Raw genomic sequence first — 17223 nt, forward strand, 5'->3', positions numbered from 1 at the left:
CCGCCGCTCCGGGCCGCCGCGGCGCTCGGGCCAGGCCCCACCCAGGACCCAGCGTGGAGCGGGGAAAGCCGAAGCCAGAGGTACGCGCAGGGCAGCAGGTGGAGGCGCGGGGCTCGGGGCGTGGGCCGGGGAACGGGGCCGGGGCCGGGCTGGGGGAGGGGTCGGGCCCAGGACCCGGCTCTTTGTCTCCCGGAACCCGATCGCGGGCAGCAAGGCTGCTCTTCCTCCTGGCAGGTGCTGGCATCCTCGGGGAGGATGGGGAGGGCACGCGCGCAGGTCTTGGGTAAGGGGAGCTCGAGGTTCCCCGAGAGTCACGGAGGTCCCTGATGGGCGACGGATAGGGGCGTGGATGTTGGTCTTGAAAGGGAGCTGAAGCAAGGGTGGGGGCGGGCAGGGCCTCTCAGCTTGGGGGAGAAGGCGGTGGGGGTGGGACTTGCGGACATCAGCGAGCAGCTGGGCTGCCGAGTGGGTGTGGGTGATGCGAGGGAAGCGGATCCAGGCACCCATGGGTGGCGATGCTGGGGGAGGAAGCAGCGAGGTGCCAAGATCCAGAGCCCAATAGGCACCGAAGCGGTCCAGGAGCTGGGGTGCTGATCCTTCGGTCTCCTCCTCAGGTGCGGGATGGACAAGAGGGACAAGGCAAAGGCAGGGGGCGCCGCGCGGGCGCCGGCTTCTCGCTCTCCCGGCCTCCCCATCCCTAGGCCCCCAGGGTCTCCTCGACCTCCTCCTCCAGTAACTGCCGCAGCCCTTCGAGTTCTGGGAGCAGCGGGAGCTACAGGACGAAGACCCCTGGCCGAACGAGGTGGGGGTGTCGGCGGAGCTGAGGCTGCTGCCCGAGCGGGACCATCGCGGAGCGCTGGCACAGGTCCCCGGAGCCCAGGTACCCAGCCTCCTTCCTCTGTCCCACCCCATCTTCCCGTCCCCCTTGCCTTCGAAGACACCCCTCCTTTCGGAGGCACTGTTGACTTGGCCTTCTCCCTGCAGCCTCCAGGCCCCCAGCGGCTGGGAGAGGGGAGCGGCCCCCTGCCAAGACCCCGGGCCAGGTCTCTGTCTCTAGCCCAGCGCGTGCCAGCAGGTAAGGCGGGAGCTCCCTCTCTCCTAGCTGAGCACCGCAATCTGGATTCTTAACGTTACACGTGAGCTAGGGGCTTGGCAACACTTGACCCTCACTGGCTGCAAACCGCGTGGAAGTCATTATTGGTCCGCAGAGAGGGTGAGCACCCCGTTTCAGATGGTAAAATGGTAACATGAAGCTGGTTCCTCTTGCCCCCAGGGCAGGCCCTGTTGGCCAGAAGGGACCACAGCCCCCAGGTGAGGAACCTCTTGCCAGAGGAAAGGCCGCAGAGGCGCCCAGGAAGAGTACACTGAGCTCTGGAACACGGAGAGGTAGGTGGCCTGGGGAGGAATAGGCTTCTTGGCGCTGAGCGGACGCCCCGGTGGTATCTGAGACCCTTTGGGCCTTTTGGTTTGTCTCCAGACGCTTCAGGGCCCACCTCAGGGGCCCCCTCCCCGGCCGCCACTCGTCGGACCAGGGCCACAGGGGCAGAGGTGGGACTCCCCCGACCAGCCTCGAGTGCCCAGCCGCGGCCGCAGACCGAGGTGCCCCGGAGATCCGTGAGCAATGCCGCAGAGCGCAGCAGTGCCACAGACTCGAGTCCGGCAGCCCGGAGGCGGCCCAGTGCGGGTGGGGCGCTCCAGAAGCCCGCCTCGCGTTCCCTGGGCTCCAGCGCTACCCCGCTGTCCTCGCCAGCCCGCTCTGGGGCCATGCTTCGTGGAACACCCCGGGCTCCCGCGCCGACGTCGCAGCCCAAGTCCAAAGCGCTGCAGGCTCTGCGCCCCGCACAGACCGCACCTCCCCGGAAGGAGGCAGCCTCCGCTCAGGGCCGGCTTTCTTCTTCTTTGGCCACGCCCTCTCCACCTGGTACCGCCACACGGCAGGCACCGTCTACCCTGCTCTCCGGCGCCCCGGTGCTGGCCACACTCCCTCCCTCTCCTCCGACCACGCCCCCTCCGCCTGCCTCCCTTCATCTTCAGGCCCCGCCCACCCCGCAGGCCCCGCCCCTTCCAAGAGTCCAGTCCCCTCCGCTAGCCTTGCAGAACCTCCCCTCCCCGCCGGCCACGCCCCCCTTGCAAGCTGTACCCACACAACCAGGCAGGTCCTTTCCCGAACAGGCATCCTTCCCTCCGCTGTCCAAGGCTGCACCCTCTCCATCACTTTCACCCCCGCTGCAGGATGCCCTCACCCAACCTTCTCCAGTTTTGCCACCTCTTCAGATCCCCCTGACCACACCTCCTTCCTCCACGCTACCTTCAGCCCCGTACTCTGTACAGGCCCCTCTTTCTCCACCAGTATCTCCGCAGAATCTGCCGTCTCCTCTGTCCACGCCCACTCGACCGGCTCTGTCCACTCTGACCACTCCCCTCCCCGTCAGTCCTTCCCTGTCTCCGCCCCCTCTTCGGACCACGCCCTCTAAAATGCCCACGCCTCCACTGCAAGACGCGCCTCCGGCCACATCCCCTGTGCGGGGTCCTCTGGCTTCTCCCTCTCCTCCGGCCTCTGCGCCCCCGCAGGCCCCTCCCGTGTCCCTGGCCACGCCCCCTCGCTGTGCCCTACCCTCTCTGACCTCACCACCCATACAGGGCGCGCCGCCTCTGCAGGCCACGCCTCCTTTGGCCTTGTCCCCTCGGCAGGCCACGCCTTCTTTCCTGCCCACGCCCCCTACGCAAAGCCAGCCTTCTCTGACCTCGCCTCTGCGGGCCTCTCCTCTCCCTACCACGTACCCTTTGCCCCTTCTCTCTCCCCCTGCCTCGCCTCCTCTGCAGCCTCTTCTCTCTCCTCCGGCCTTGCTGCCTCTGCAAGCCTCTCTATCTCCCTCTGCCTCGCCTCCCCGGTCGCCTTTAGCCTCTCGAGCTCCACTGGCCCCGCCTTCTCTAGACTCGCACCTGCCCTCTCCCCTGGCCACGCCTCCTTCACAGGTCTCGCCCCGGGCCTTGCCTTCCTTGCAGGCCCTGCCCTCTCCCATGCCCACGCCCCCGAAGCAGGCCCCGCCTTCTCTGGCATGTTCCTTTCATCAGGGCCCTCCCTCTCCCATGCTCACGCCCCCTCCTCAGGGCCTACTTCCGTCGCAGGCCCCGCCCTCTCCCCGGGCCACGCCTCCCCCACAGACCCCGCCCTCCTTGGCCTCGCCCCTCCCTCCCCTTACCTTGATCACCCCCCCTACACAGGTCCCATCTCTGGTCTTGCCCCCTCTGCAGGGCCCTTCCTCTCCTTTGGCCACACCCCCTCCGCGGGCCCCACCCCTTCTGTCCTTGCCTCCTCTGCAGGTCCCACCTCCCCCGGCCTCGCCCCTCCTGCAGGCCCCGCCCTCTCCCCCTGCCTCCCCGGTTCGGCAGACGCCCCGCCGCCCTCCGACACCTGGTCCAGATGCCTCCATCTCTGGCCCGCGGCTGACCCTAGCACTGGCCCCAGCTCCGCCGCCACCACCCTCGCGCAGCCCGTCCAGCACGCTGAGTGGTCCGGACCTGGCTGGGCACAGCAGCAGCGCGACGAGCACGCCCGAGGAGCTGCGCGGCTACGACAGCGGGCCGGAGGGCGGCGCCGCAGCCTCCCCGCCGGCCGACGCGGAGCTCGCTGCCTGCCACCCGGCTGCCTGGAGCCGAGGCCCTGCTCCGCCGCTGGCCATCCGCGGCGCTCCAGGTAGGGGTATTGCTGGGCCGGCCCGGGGCGGGGGCGGGGCTCGACGCAGAGGCGGAGCCCTGAAGGAAAGGGGCGGGACTAGGAAGGACCGGCTGGATTTGGGTAGGGCGCGGGGGCTAGAGTGAGGGCTGGAACGAGCCGCGGGGCGGAGGAAAGGGGCGGGGCGGAGGAAAGGGCCGGGGCGGAGCTTCCCTCCCTCGGCCCAGCCCTACGCCTCTCCCCGCAGGAGCTCCCCTGCCTTGGCCTCCGGCCGCAGGCCCCAGCTCTGCCGACGGCCTGTGCACCATCTACGAGGCTGAAGGGCCGGAGCCGGCGACCCCCACCCCGGGCGCGCTAGATCCGGGACCCGGGTCCAGCGCCGGCAGTGGGAAGACCGTGCCGGGTTCAGGGCCGGGCGCGCCCTCGCGGAGCCCGAAGCCCACGCCTCTGGGCGAGCTGCCGCTGGGGGCGCTGCAGGCGAGCGTCGTGCAGCACCTGCTGAGCCGGACGCTGCTGCTGGCGGCGGCCGAGGGCGCCGGGGGAGGCAGCGGCGGTGGGGCAGGCGGTGCGGGGGCTGTTGGAGTCTCGGGGGGCGCCCGAGCTCCGCTCAGCGATGCCGAACTGGGCCGCTGGGCCGAACTGCTGTCTCCTCTGGACGAATCCCGTGCTAGCATCACCTCAGTTACTAGCTTCTCCCCGGACGACGTGGCCTCCCCCCAGGGTGACTGGACCGTTGTGGAAGTGGAGACTTTCCACTGAGCTCCTGCCCGGCTTTGGGATCCACTCTCTTAGACTCCGCCCTCGTCCCGTGCAGCCTGACTCTCGTCCCATTGGTTTTAGCTCTTAGAGCTCTTCCAGTGTTTGGGCCCAGGCCCCAATCCCCCTCTGGCTGGGGTTTGGGACCCACCCACGCCCTCTGGCTCGGCCCCTTTGGCCTAGGACACGCCCCTGCCCTTCTAGCCTGGCCCCTTGTCCAGTGCAGTGTCTACTCCATGCCGCCCGCGTTTGCAATAAACCCGGCACACCGGAGCCTTCCTGTCTTCACTGTGGCTACCGGGGTCGGGCCTTGGGGACCACTCACGGGTCGAGGCTGCTGCTGAGCAGCGCTGGGGCCAGGCATGTACGTGTTGGAGCTCTGGCTGAACCGTGTGGTTTTTCTCCTAGCGAAGGGGAGCCAGGGGAGGTGAGGCTAGGTCTAGTTCTCTCTGTCCTTGGGCCTGGCCCCTTTGCACCCTGTGGCTAGGTTCTTGTTAGGCACCACGAAGTTCTGTGTGGGCACCCCTGACACACACCTCCCATCCTGGGCTCCAGAAGGGCCCTGCTAGCTGCACTCCAGAGAGCTGGGGGAAGGCGGCCACAAAGCTGCCTCAGTCAACCTGACATTTGTGGAAAACAATTTCCTCTGCAGTTCCCTCTGGTGCGGACCAGGCTGTCCTTGTACCCAGACTCTGCGACAAGCCCTAGGGGAGAGGCTGACTCCCTGACCTGCTGGGCAGCCCCCGTGAGGGGGCGGGCACACACACCCGCTTCCTCTAGGGCCCTGCCCCCACTTGGGTGGAATGAGTCGTCCTGTGGGAGCCAGAGGTGTAGGCAGTGACCACTGGGTCTCAGCGTTCAATCTGTGTGATGTTGGGACAGCAGGTGGGACCTGGCCGTCCTGGCGGGGAATGTGCCCCTATGCAGTTTTGTGGCGGCCATTGGGTAGCAGAGGGGCCCACTTCGTGGGACCACACGGGGGCGCTGCAGGGCTTGGCTGGTGTCTGCTGAGACCCGATTAAATTTCTGCTCCTAGGCAGCCTTCCTTTGCCATTTCTACCTCCGTCCTCCACACCCCAGCTCTGAGGAAGCCCAAAAAGGATGCTGCCTTTTGGGATCTCTTCTCCTGGGGATCTGCTGTCCCTAGTGTCTGCTGCACTTGCCTCCTGAGTGCCCCCCACACTGTGCTCCATCCGATGGTGCCTCTGTCCTTCAACCGCCTCTGGGCTGCCCACAACCCTTAGTGTGAAGCCGTCTCCACCTGGCTCCTCGCTGGTCGGGCTACACCAGCACTGCTTTTACTTCCCGGGCTCCTGCTCGCGGTGACGTCACCGGGCCTTTATGCTTCTGCTCTCGGGGAAGAGGTCCGTGACTGTGTAAATACACTTTATTTTCCATCTTTCCCTCCTGGGCGACATGTGGAGTGTGAACAGGCAGTGTGCAAAATGGTGGTGGGCAGTGTGGGGGGCACATGGGGGGAGCCCCGCAGGTGCCCACCATGGTCCCCAGGCTTTGTAACACTGAAGAGTGGGCAACCAGGAAAGGGGACGGAGCAAGGCCCCCCTCCAGGAAGCGCTGGGGAGACTGCTTCTGACCCTACGCTCACAGGCTCCAAGAGCACCGAGAGAGTGGGGCACGAGGCCTCAGGGAGGAAGGGGGAAGGGGCCTGGGGACACTGCTGGACTTTGGCACCGTCCTCAGCTCTGGCTGGCAGGGACCCCGGGGGGCCACCACCGGGGGGCAAGGGGAGGTGGCTCTGCTGGAACGCTCCACCCCTGGGGCAGGGCCTGGCTAAGGGGCCCTGGGCCCCAGGGAAGGAGGGCGCGGGTGGAGGCTGGCACCCGCGCAGAAGAGGGGGCTCTTCAGTCGCTGGCCGGGACAGGGACTGTGTCTCCCCGAGGAAGGTGTGGGGCGCCTGGCGGAGTGATGGTTTCTTCATCCTTTGCTGATGCTCTGGCCTCGGAGAAGCCAGGAGAGCCCACCAGGTCTGAGCTGTCCCTACCGGCCACTCACACCCCAGGTGGCTCTGCACACAGGAGGAGGGGCTTTGGTTTCGGCTGCAGGGGCCAAGGTGCCTGCACCAGGCAGGAAAGCCCAGCTCGGCCATCTGTCCCCGGTGGCCAGGGGTCACTGTGTTCAGCGGTGTCCTGGGTGCTAATGTCCCGCCCAGAGCTACCTCTCTTTCCTCAGACCTCTAGCTCCTGGGCCCTTCCCGGCAGGGCCGTCCTGGGGTCAGAAGGAAGCGAGCTGGGGGTGGCGCTTCCTGCTCACTCAATCCCGGGACCTCTGTGTTGGGTGCTCCCTGCCCTCGCTGTTGGGGGTGCAGCCCCGCCGGCCACTGGCCCGGGGTGCCCTGGACCGCAGGGGTGGCCAGGGGGGTCGGGCCAGGGTGGGTAAACACTGCTGGCAGGGAGAGCCTGCGCGGCCCTCTCCTCTGCTCGCTGCCTCTGCTACAGCTCGCCGGCCTGGCCCTGGGGCGGGTGGAGCCACAGAGGCTTGGAGTTCAGGAAATGCGGCCGGGGGAGCGGCTCCCGGCGCGCCGGCCTCGGCCTCAGTTGTCCAGGCCCTGGCTGTAGGGCGCGGCCAGCTCGTCTGCGTCACTGTCTGAGCTGCCCTCGCTGTCCTTGGCCGGCCGCTCCAGATGGCGGAAGAAGCGCGCGTCGCGCGGCGACAGAGGGTACAGCGCGTCCTGCAGGGCTGCGCCCACGCCCACGCCGAGCAGCTCCTCGTCGGAGGACGGCAGCGAGTCCTCATCCAGGTGTCGCGTCAGGCTCAGCCCGTCGAAAGCCAGCGGGTCCTCGAAGGGCGGCGGGCCCTTCAGCAGCCGCACCTGGGCGGGACCCGCGTGCTGGAGGCGTGGACTGCGCACCCCACCCACGCGAGAGTCGGGCGGGTACCCCTCCTCGCCCTCCCGGGTGCCGCCCACATTCCCTCCAGCAGCCCGCACTCACCTCGGCCTTTAGCTCCTCGATCTGGTCCTTGAGCTCGCGGATGTACTGCGACGAGTCCGAGTGGTTCAGCTGGCCCTGGATGCGGCCCTCCTCCCTCTGCGGGGCGGGGCGGCCCCCGCGGTCAGCGAGGGCGGCGTCCCGGGACCCCGCGCCTGCGCCCACCCCGGCCCGGCCCCAGCCCCGCCGCACACCTGGATCTCCAGCTCCGCGATGCGCTGCCGCATCTCGGCCACCGCGGCCATGCTGTCCGCCTCGCGCAGGCGCACAGCCATCACCTCCTCCTTGCTCTGGGGGTGGGGACAGAGGGCGGGTCAGCGTGGCCCCGGGGGCGAGTCCGCGCGGGCGCGGGGCGGGGCCGCACCTTGCACTCGGCCTCAGCCTGCTTGCGGCGGCTCTCGCTGAGCTGCGTCTGCAGCCCCTTGTTCTGCGCGGCCAGGTACTGCAGCTTCTCCTGCAGCGCCGCGCGCTCCGCCTCCACGCGGTTCAGCAGGTTGCGGTGGATGTGGTCCTGGGACGGAAGGAGAGCGGACCCGCGGGGTCACGGCCCGGCCAGGCGCGCCTCCAGCGCCGGGCCGTTCTCCCCGACGGGCGCCCGCGCCGGGCTCACCTGCGTCTCCAGCTCCACCACGCGCTGCCGCAGCTCGCGGCCCTCGGCCAGCGCCTGGGCCTCGCGCAGACGCACGCTCATGAGCTCGTCCTGCAGCTCGCCCAGCACCAGCTTCCGCGGAGACTCCTTCCAGCGGCCGCCGCGGGACAGATGGGCCTGGGGAGCGTGGAGGCCGGCGTCAGCCTCAGCCGAGGAGCCCGAGGCGTGCCCAGCGCCCAGCCGCCCTCACCTGCCAGGCATCGGACAGCTCCTGCAGCTGCAGTTTCAGCTCCCGGGCCGAGGCCACGGCCTCGCCCTCCCGCACCTTGAGCGCCTTCAGCTCCTCCTGCAGCCGCGCCACGTTGTTCTCGTCGGGCAGTGAGCTGTTCCTCTGTGGGGAGAGAGGCGGTCAGGGCGCTGGGAGCTGCTCGGCCGGCTGCACGGCTGTCCGCAGGATGGACACCCCAACCCCTTTCCTCTGCACTCCCCTGGGGACCACAGGAGGCCCAGGGAACAGGGCCCAGGCCCCGACAGACCTGTGCCACCAAGCTGGGGACCTTCCTCACCCAGTGAAATGGGGGCAGGGCTCACACTGCTGGCCTACAGCAAGCCCACGCGTGGTGGGGCCCCGTGGACGTGCGTGTCAATAACCCCGGCAGGCGCCGGCTCGGCGGGGAGTCAGACCCATCACCCTCTCATGGACCTACTGGGCCTGCGACCACACCGGGCATCTGCCCTAGCAGGGGCTGAGTTCCCGCAGGTCAGGCCGGGCCAGGTGGCCCTTCTTCCCCAGCTCGAGGGCCAGCCTGTGTCCTGTGCCGGTGGCCCCCAGCTCAGGGGTGGGGGTTTTCTCCTCTAGCAGCTCTCTGACCCTTGCTGGGTGCAGGCACGGGAGGTGGGCGGGCAGCAGGACCTAGAAGGTGCACGGTTCAGCCTCTGGAGGCAGCGGTGGGGCAGCATCCCGGCTCGGCAGGTGAGGCGGGCAGTGGGGGGGGCCGACATGGCTGGCTGGTTTTCAGAGCGCAGGCTCAGCGGGTGGCCCGGGCCCTGTGTGGTGTGGCAGTGCGTCCTGGGGCTCCCCCGGCCTCTGGCAGCTCCATGGAAGAGTCTCCATGGGAGACTCAGGAGGGCTGTGCCCCGCCCCCAGGCTGCAGGCAGGAGAGGGTGGGTGCCAGTCGGTCCCCGAATGGTGTTTCCATGGGAGTGGGAACCCCTGGTGGCCTGAGCCTTCCTTTCCTGTCCTCCAGTTCCTCCATCCGGGAGCAGGAGAGGGGTGAGATACGCACACAGCACCCTGGGGTGTCGGGGAGGCTCAGGAAAGTCGCCACGCTGCTGTGCCCTGCTTCGTCCCCGAGGTGCGAGGCTGGCTGTGCCTCGGGGTTGTGTGATGCTGTGGAGGCTGCAGGGGAGGCCGGTGCCCAGCCAGGGAGGTGCCCTGGGCTCAGAGCAGCCGGCGAGGGCACTTCCTCCATAGCGACTGGCCGCCCTTCCTTCTGCACCCCCAGAGCTTACTAAGAACCCCCTCTCCTGGCTGGTCCCCCAGCCCCCGCCCAGCTGCACCTTTTCCATGTCCAGAACCTTGTCTTGCATCTCCCGCAGGGCCCCCAGCGTCTCTGTCTCCCGAAGCCTGGACTGCTCCAGCTCCGTCTCCAGGTGGGACACGAAGTCCTCGGTGAGGCGCGGGTTCTCCTGGGGAGGCAGAGGGCTGTGTGGGGCCTTGAGAGGTGGTGTGCCCAGGCCTTGGCCCCCCACAGAGCCCCTGAGCAGCGAGAGGGACATGGGTGTGGGCACCCTGGGCTAAGCCCCCACGCTGCATGCCTAGGTGTCCTCTCCTGGGGCGGCCCAAGTGTCCAAGCCACTTTCCTAGGAAGGCTGCATGGAGGGGACCATGCCCTCAGGATGCCCTCTGAGGGGCCGGTCACTGCGTGGTTTCTCAGGATCACACGGTGGGGGTGGCAGGACAGGCTGGGGTTCAGCTCTGGTTCCTGCCTTCCCTCCTCTGCTTGCCCCTTCCTGCTCCATTTTAAAGCATGACAGATGGGGACAGTTTGCTTTGGGAGGCCTGGCTGTACCTGGTGGGATACATGGGCTCTGGGGTAGGAGCGGTGGTCCCTCTTCTGCCGTTGGCCTCCCCGGGCAGGGCAGATCCCCGGGGGATACCTCTAACCTCATCTAGCAGGCACCCCCTTCCTCAGTGAGGACCTCCTGCTTCGCGCCCTGGACCACTGAGGTGCTCTGGAGCCCTCCCTCAGCCCAGAGCACCTCCCTCGCACCAGGTGTGGTGCGGGGCCCCTGCTGGGCTGGGCCTTCTCCAGCACCTCCCCGCCAGGCCTGAGCAATGGCCTTGGGCCTCAGGCAGAGGGCGGCGCTTGGCGCTGGTACCTGCTGCTCCTGCAGCTGGCGGATGGTGCTCTGCGCCTTCTGCAGGTCCTCAGCGGCCGAGCTGCACTGCTGCCGCACCACGGCCAGCTCCCGCTTGATGACGTAGTTCTCCTCGGCCTCCTGCGCGCGCGTCACCTGGCCCTGAGCACAGTGAGGAAGGGACCGTGACCCCCTGCTTTCATCCCGCGCCCTGCCTTGGGCCACAGAGGAGGCCCAGAGAGGGTGGAAGAGGAGGGAGGCGAGAGCGAGGTCTTCTGCACTCGGAGCCTGGAATGGGGTGCTGCACCGGAGTGTGGGGTGCAGGAGGTGGGGCAGCCAGGAAACCACCCCCCAATTTGTCAGGCTTAGATGGGGGAACACGGACCCCAGCCAGGGCTGCCGACAGCCGCTTTCCTTCCCTGATTCTGGCGCTCAGCCTCTGCCCGGCCAAAGGCACAGCAGAGGCTGCCCGTCCCCTTCCCGCGGGCTCGGCGGGTGAGGGTGGTGTTCCGGGGGGGCCACGGCCCCAGCGGCTCTTCCCAAGGCTGCAAGGGGGAATACAAATCTTCTTGGGGGCCTGTACCTGTGGGACACCGAGATCCCAGCCACCCCCCCCCCCCGCGAGGTCCCAACCACTTTGGGCCCCCATTCCAGGCTTGGAGCCACCAGGGCTTAGAAGCGTCAAGATGAAGCCATTCAAGATGAAAGGCACAGAAGCAGGTGAGAGAAGGTGGCGGGCTTGGCAGCGGACGCAGAGGGGGAGCAAAAGGGGCCAGAGGGTGCGTGTGCGCGTGCGCATGCGCATGTGTGTGTCAGGGCTAAGCTGGGGCAGTGCACCCATCAGGGCCTGAGGCTGATGCTTGGGGTCCCAAGCCCTCCTGGCTCCCCCACCTGGATCCCCTTGGAGGAAGCTCTCTGTGGGTGAGTTCATGCGGCACCCCTCTCCGTTTGACATGCCTCCTCCCGGGAAAGCCTGCACCTCCCCGGAAGAAGCGCAGGTAGCCCCCATGCACGACACGATGTCAGGCCTGCCCTTCTTCGCCCCTTGAATGGCAGCGGCCAGGGAAGAGGTGGTTACTGGCTGTCATGTGCGGGGACCAGGGAAGGGGCCAGGAAGGAAGGAAATCGGAGAGGGAGACAAAAAGCTACAGTACCTGGATTAACCTATCAGCCAGAGCAGCGCTCTCCTACCGGGCGGGCGGGCGCGGGCGAAGGGGGTTCCGAGCAACAGGGGGAGGAGGCAGAGCGGAAGGCGCGGACAGGAGAGGGGAGAGACAGACAAGAACCACTTGTCACTAGTGCAGTGGACTATCTCTAGAAGCAGGGGAGAGAGGAGTGAAGACCACAGAACCAGCAGGAGAGGACCCGGAGGAAGACCAAAGCCAGAGCCAGCTCTATCCTGGAGAGGGGTTCGCAGGGCGGTCAGGTGGCTGCAGGGCTGGGGCCAGCTGGGAAGACTCAGCTCTGTGAATGTCCGCCTCACTGGGTTTTTCGTTTGTTTGTTTTGAGACAGGGTCTCGCTCCGTAGTTCAGGCTGGTCCTGAACTCACTATGTAGCCCAGGCTGGCCTTGAACTCATAGTGATTCTCCTGCCTCAGCTTCCCGAGTGCTGGGATTACAGGTGTGCACCATCACACCTGGCCTTTTTTTTGGAGACAGGATCTCACTATGTAGCCCAGGCTGGCCTTGAACTCGCGGAGATCCTCCTGCCTCAGCCTCCTGAGTGCTGGGATCACAGGTGTGCACCACCATGCCTGGCTATGTCAGCCTCATTGTGAGGAGGAGCGTCTAGAGAGGTCTGGGATGGGGAATATGTTTCAATGAGGAGCAAGAGTCGAGCTTTTGGGACAAGGGCAGTAAAGTCTTCCCACGACCCACTCATTTCTTGTGGCCGGCGGGGGGAGCAGAAAGTGGGAATCCTGGGGCTGCGCCTGGGGAAGTCACCAGTTCCACCCGCTTCTTTCACAGTGTGGGGCCCGGGCCTGGTGTTAGTAGTCTAGAGTTGTAACTCGGCTCCAAACCCGGGTTAATCACATTGCCAGTGAGGGCTGGGGGAGCGGTCTACCCAGCGCCTGAGACTGCTCACCCCAAACCTCAGCGGGGCCTCCGAGGGTTCACAGAACTTAAACTGTGCTTCTCAGAGCCTGCTGGTTCAGGACAGGGCCTGGATGTGGGCCTGGCAGAGAGGCCCGAGGGACCCAGGCCCCTGGCTAGTGTCCCCAGTGCTCACCTTCTCTAGGGTCTCGATCCGCTGTTTCAGGAGCCGGTTCTCAGTCCGAAGCCTCTGTGGGGGGAGGGAGACATGTCAGGGCCCACCACCATTCTCGCGCACACACACCCCTCATGCACTCACCACCGAGGCCGGAGGGGGGCGCCCTACGGGGCGAGTCCACTTTCGGGCAGGACAGAGCCTAGGTCTTGAGTTCTGGGTCAGTAATGGCAGAAGCAGGGCCCATTCCTGTTCAGAGCTGCCCGTTAAAGAAAATGTGGTACTGTATTTGTACACAATGGAGCACTACTCTGCCATAAAGAAGGATACATTTGAGTCATTTGTAGGAAAACAGATGCACCTTGAGACCATCATGTTAAGTAAAATAAATTAGACACACAGGCTTAAACAGTGCATGGTTTCTCTTCTATGAGAAACCCAAATTATAAATGAAGAGCAAAATAAAAGAAAAAGATAATAGGAAGTAGGAGACAGATCTTTTGCAAAAGGGACAGGAACCAAGAGATGGAGGAAGCAGGGAGGGAAGGAGATAATTCAGACGTGTTATTAAGTACATGGACCAACTCCCCACGAGGAGTGTAATCATGTTCTACAAACATGTGCTTCTAAGAAATTTTAAAAATTTAAAAAACTTAAAAAAGAAAATCATTGCCAGGCACAGTGGTGCACACCCTCAATCTCCTCGGCACTCTGGGAGGCTGAGGCAGGAAGATCTCAAGTTTGAGGCCAGTCTGGGCAACTCAGTGAGACCTTGTCTCAAAAATAAAAAATTAAAAGGGCTGGGGATGTAGCTCAGTGCCAAGGGCCTCAGTGCGAAGGGGTTCAATTGGCGGTACCACACAAAAAAACAAAGCAAACAATTTAGTAAAGCCAATGAGAGCCTCTGCCGCCGCAGCCCCCTCAGAAGTCTGCTACCAGCCTGTGCTCGTGTCTGTGGAGGGCAAAGGCCGCTGTGTTTTGGAAAAGCTGCTGTTAGGCAGCCGGGCCCTCCTCGTGTGGCCTCGGCCTGTGGGTTCGAGTCTCCTGCAGGAACTGCACTCTGAATTTGGGTCCTGCGTGCTGAACACAGGCTTCGTCTCCACGACTACACATGTGTGACTTTATGGAGACCTCTTTGCCTTTGCCCTCTGCCTGGAGGTAAGGGATGTTGGGCGGGTGTTTGCAGTTTTAGGGAAGCAGAGGACATTTACTGCGCCTGGGGCCTGCTCTCTCCTGCACCCTGGTGGTGGAGACGGGTCTTGCCCCTGGGCCAAGAAGAACATTTCCTGTGTTGCTTGTCGGAAGAACAGGTGAAATATTTTCAGAAAGCGGCAGCAGCCAGCGAATCATCCTGGCCACTGACTGACATCATGGGGGGAAACCGAGTCAGACTAGGGCAGGGTCCTGCCACAGCCTCCCAGCACGGACAGGGCAGGCACAGACAGGGGCCTCTGACCCCTGACCTCTGAACCCTGACCCGTGGGTTGCTCTGCACTCTCTGGCCTCAACCCAGCCCATCAAGGCACCAAGCAGATGTGGTTGGAGGGCTTGGGCAGGCCTGGCCAGGAGGTCCTCTTTCCTACTTACCCCAAAAGCGGGGCGGGGGGAAGAGCGAGCATGAAGCTATACACTAATGGTGGATTTTGTTTTTCTGTAGACATTGCTCGTTTCATGACCCACCTGTTTAACGACTGTTTGGACTTACAACCCGCTGCTTGGACTTCTGACCTGTCATTTTTTTGTTCGGTTCCTTACACCTTGTTTATAGACAGTGCACCTTGTTCATACAGTGCCGTGAGTTTTGCTGACGGCACTGTCCGGAGCAGCACTGTCGTTTTGCTCTGTGATACATCACAGAACTGCACGGAAGGGTTCTGCAAATAAAAGCGACGCCATCACGTGGGCGCCTCCTTTGGCCGTGTCTTTGTGCTGAATATTGTAACGCACGTAATGTATACAGTTCCTCCATTATTGACCTAGTCGCAGGATCGGAACTCGGTCATTAAATGGGGAATGGCTGCCTGTGCGTTACGACGTGTGGACATTCCGGACCTCTCCCACTCCGGACGAGTTCCTTCCTAGAGAGTAGCATGTGCCTTCCCTGTACCAAGAATCAGCCCAGAGCCCAAATCTCAACCCAAATCTCGGGCCATTGTTCCCCCGCCGGGAACCGCCCCAGGGCCCATGCTGGACGACAGCACGTCTCCCTGCGGACCACGCTGCAGAAATCACTCCCTGTCGCTGTCCCCGTGGGGTGCGGAGCCCGCTCAGACCTGCCTGCCCACTCCGATAGCTCCTGCTCGTGGACACTGCAGCACGGCCCCCAACACGCGCTGCCCTTCGCTCTCTGCTTCCTCCTGTCTGACTGTGGCTCGGCCTGGGTGGCCCCTGCCTGGGCTGGCTGCCCCTCCTCTTGGGAACGGTGAGTAATAAACTCTTCTTTCCAAGGCGCCTCTGTGCCTGTCGTCATGCCGTACCTGATTAACACAAGTCTCTGGGACACTGCAAAGCAGGCTAGCGGTAGAAGACTGGTAGGCAGGGCCGCGTGAGAGGCCTCTGTCTGGTCACTTAAGGCCCTTAGGGCTCTCAAGTTCCTCGGAGGGCAAATGTGCAGGCTGGCACATGCCCTGGGGTCTGCCGCGTCTTTGCCCTCGCTGGGCCTCACAGTACCGGAGAGAGCCCGTCCTTGTCTGTATCGAAACAACAGAAACACAGGTGTCCGGGCCGGGGCCTGAGGCCAGCTGCTGTTCGTGAGAAATGGGGCTGCTCAAAACCCCAGAGTACTAAGCGATTTCTGGAAAAGCTCCTAACAGGGCCTGGCGGCAGCGGGCTCCCCACCAGGCACGGGTGGCGGTGACCTGGACTCCACCCAGGCTCGGCCCCTGCCTTCCTACAGGGGCTGGGGGCAACACGGACAGCAGGGGGGAGGGTCATTCCAACAGCACAGCAGATGCCCCGTTTTGTGGACAGAGCCAACCGAGGCTCGGAGAGGCGAGTTCACCTGCCAGGGTCCTCGTGAGCTCTAGCCTGTGGTACTCCGATCTCAGCCACCCTGTGACCCAGGTCCGAAAGAGGACAGAGCCAGTCTGTGTGGTGGTTTTTGTCTCTGTCATCCCCTGCACTGGGCCAGGGACCCTCATTCCTAGCTGTGACCTTGGCATAAGCAGGTACTCAATGAATACTTGTAGCCAGCCTTGCTGGCACACTCCTGTAATTCTACCACTGCAGAAACTGAGGCAGGAGGATCGCCAGGAGTTCACGGCCAGCCTGGGCTACACGAGACCCACATAAATAAATACATGCTTGTTGAATGACTAGTAGAAATGGTGTAGGAGGGTGAAATGGAAGGAGAGGAGGGGAGCTGGGCTCAGGGAGCCCGATCCTGGCCGGGCTGGCGGATGGGACATGGGACATCAGGGCCACCTGGTGCCTGCCCGCCTGGCTCTCGCCGCGCACCCTGCCGCCAGACCTCGGGCCGTCCCCTGCCAGGCCCTCGAGCCCCTGCGCTGCAGTGCCCCTGGCGGAGTTCCCGGCGCCCACTGGGCTTTCCGCCCTGGCTCCCTGGGCCTGGCTTCCCGCTGCCCGCCTCTCCCCTGCTCTGGCGCTCAGACCACTCTGCAGAGCCCACGCCATTTGAGTGGTTTATTACGTGTCTCAGGCGGCCCCGGGCCCACGAGGGCAGGACCTCGACTGTCTCGTTAGGGCTGCGGCATCGCCAGGGCAGAGGATGCGCCGGCGAGGGCGGGGGCTCCCGGCGCGCGGGCCTGGCGGGGCGAGGAGCCGGGCGGCCTTCAGAGCCCGCGCCGGGCCGCACCGCCCTCTAGCGGCCAGCTCTGGCGCTGCCCTCGAGGGCCCGGCCGCTCCCGACTCCCTCCCGGGCGGGACTCACTTTGATCTCGATCTGCTCCTCCATCTCCTTGCTCTTCATGGCCGCGTACTCCTTCTCCAGCCTGCGGGAGGGGCGCATGTGACCCCCGTGGCGGCTGCGCAGGCGCGTCCCCCCCGCGGCCCGCGGCGCCCGCACTGACCTCTTCATCTTCTTGGGGTTGTACTTGACCTGGTACGCCCTGAGCACCAGCTTGTCCGGGCAGCTGTCGAACTGGTGGGGGATCACCCTCTGGAAGTACTGCGGGGACACAGGGCTCACCTCCGTGCGCTGCGGCCGACCGGGGTCGGGCAGCGGCGTCCCCACAGGGCCTGGCCATCGCTCGGCGGCGCTGGTGGCGTGAATGAGCGCTGCAGCGACGGAGCGTGTGCGTGTGTGTGTGGCGGTTTGGCCTCTCCCTGCTGCCCAAGGCCGGGGCTCTAGCATGCAAGGGCGAAGGCGGGAAGGAAGCGGTGGGCGTGCCGGCCCCTCAAGCCTCCTCAAGGGTTAAGGGGAGCCGCAGATGCAGCCTGCCCGCACCCCAGCCCTGCTGCCCCCGCCCGCAGTGGCGGACAATGGACGCCCGTGTTCACGGACACAGCCGTGGCTTTGTGCTTTGTTCCCCGGCACACCAGCTGGAGGCTGCTGGAGGGGGCAGGGCCTGCATGCTGGGGACCTGGTGCTGAGAGGGAGGCTGGTCCCCAGGGCCTGCAGGCGGGCAGGGCAGGGCAGGGCCTGGCCAGGGTGCTGGGGTTGAAATCACATCCGGGTCAGATGGGGCTGCTCCACCAGCAGGCTCTGGGGACACGGGGCAGAGGC

At 65.2% G+C, this 17223-nt stretch overlaps 2 protein-coding genes and 1 long non-coding RNA gene across 7 annotated transcripts in view; 2 read left to right on the forward strand and 1 right to left on the reverse strand.

The window, feature by feature from the left end:
* The window catches only part of Prr36 (proline rich 36), a gene marked incomplete in the record, with an annotated part of 5711 nt that extends 1006 nt beyond the window's left edge, over window positions 1-4705 (forward strand). The window contains 6 exon segments of the mRNA XM_005413148.2: window positions 1-80; window positions 615-880; window positions 985-1075; window positions 1274-1386; window positions 1478-3697; window positions 3924-4705. Of these exon segments, the coding sequence (XP_005413205.1) occupies window positions 622-880; window positions 985-1075; window positions 1274-1386; window positions 1478-3697; window positions 3924-4435 (3195 nt within the window).
* A 1096-nt stretch (window positions 4706-5801) lies between these two features.
* Window positions 5802-17223, reverse strand: part of Evi5l (ecotropic viral integration site 5-like) — a 16414-nt gene continuing 4992 nt past the window's right edge. The window contains exons 8-19 of one of the 5 annotated variants that reach the window (XM_013509170.1): window positions 16568-16665; window positions 16429-16489; window positions 12561-12614; window positions 11485-11517; window positions 10352-10492; window positions 9548-9658; window positions 8220-8360; window positions 7991-8146; window positions 7745-7891; window positions 7575-7670; window positions 7384-7479; window positions 5802-7262 (exon numbers count right to left, since the gene is read on the reverse strand). In XM_013509170.1, coding sequence (XP_013364624.1) covers window positions 6984-7262; window positions 7384-7479; window positions 7575-7670; window positions 7745-7891; window positions 7991-8146; window positions 8220-8360; window positions 9548-9658; window positions 10352-10492; window positions 11485-11517; window positions 12561-12614; window positions 16429-16489; window positions 16568-16665 — 1413 coding nt within the window. In that variant the 3' untranslated portion in view covers window positions 5802-6983. Of the gene's footprint in view, window positions 7263-7383; window positions 7480-7574; window positions 7671-7744; window positions 7892-7990; window positions 8147-8219; window positions 8361-9529; window positions 9659-10351; window positions 10493-11484; window positions 11518-12026; window positions 12129-12560; window positions 12615-16167; window positions 16304-16428; window positions 16490-16567; window positions 16666-17223 lie in introns of those variants that run through there. The other 4 variants (XM_013509169.1, XM_013509171.1, XM_013509172.1 and 1 more) reach the window with 4 other exon arrangements.
* LOC102022133 lies at window positions 13292-14439 on the forward strand. The gene is made up of 2 exons (XR_265016.2): window positions 13292-13697; window positions 14197-14439. It is a non-coding gene; the product is annotated as an uncharacterized LOC102022133 (long non-coding RNA).

This window comes from Chinchilla lanigera, unplaced genomic scaffold (genome assembly GCF_000276665.1).
Source record: "Chinchilla lanigera isolate Chin_1 unplaced genomic scaffold, ChiLan1.0 scaffold00162, whole genome shotgun sequence".
Lineage (NCBI taxonomy): Eukaryota > Metazoa > Chordata > Mammalia > Rodentia > Chinchillidae > Chinchilla > Chinchilla lanigera.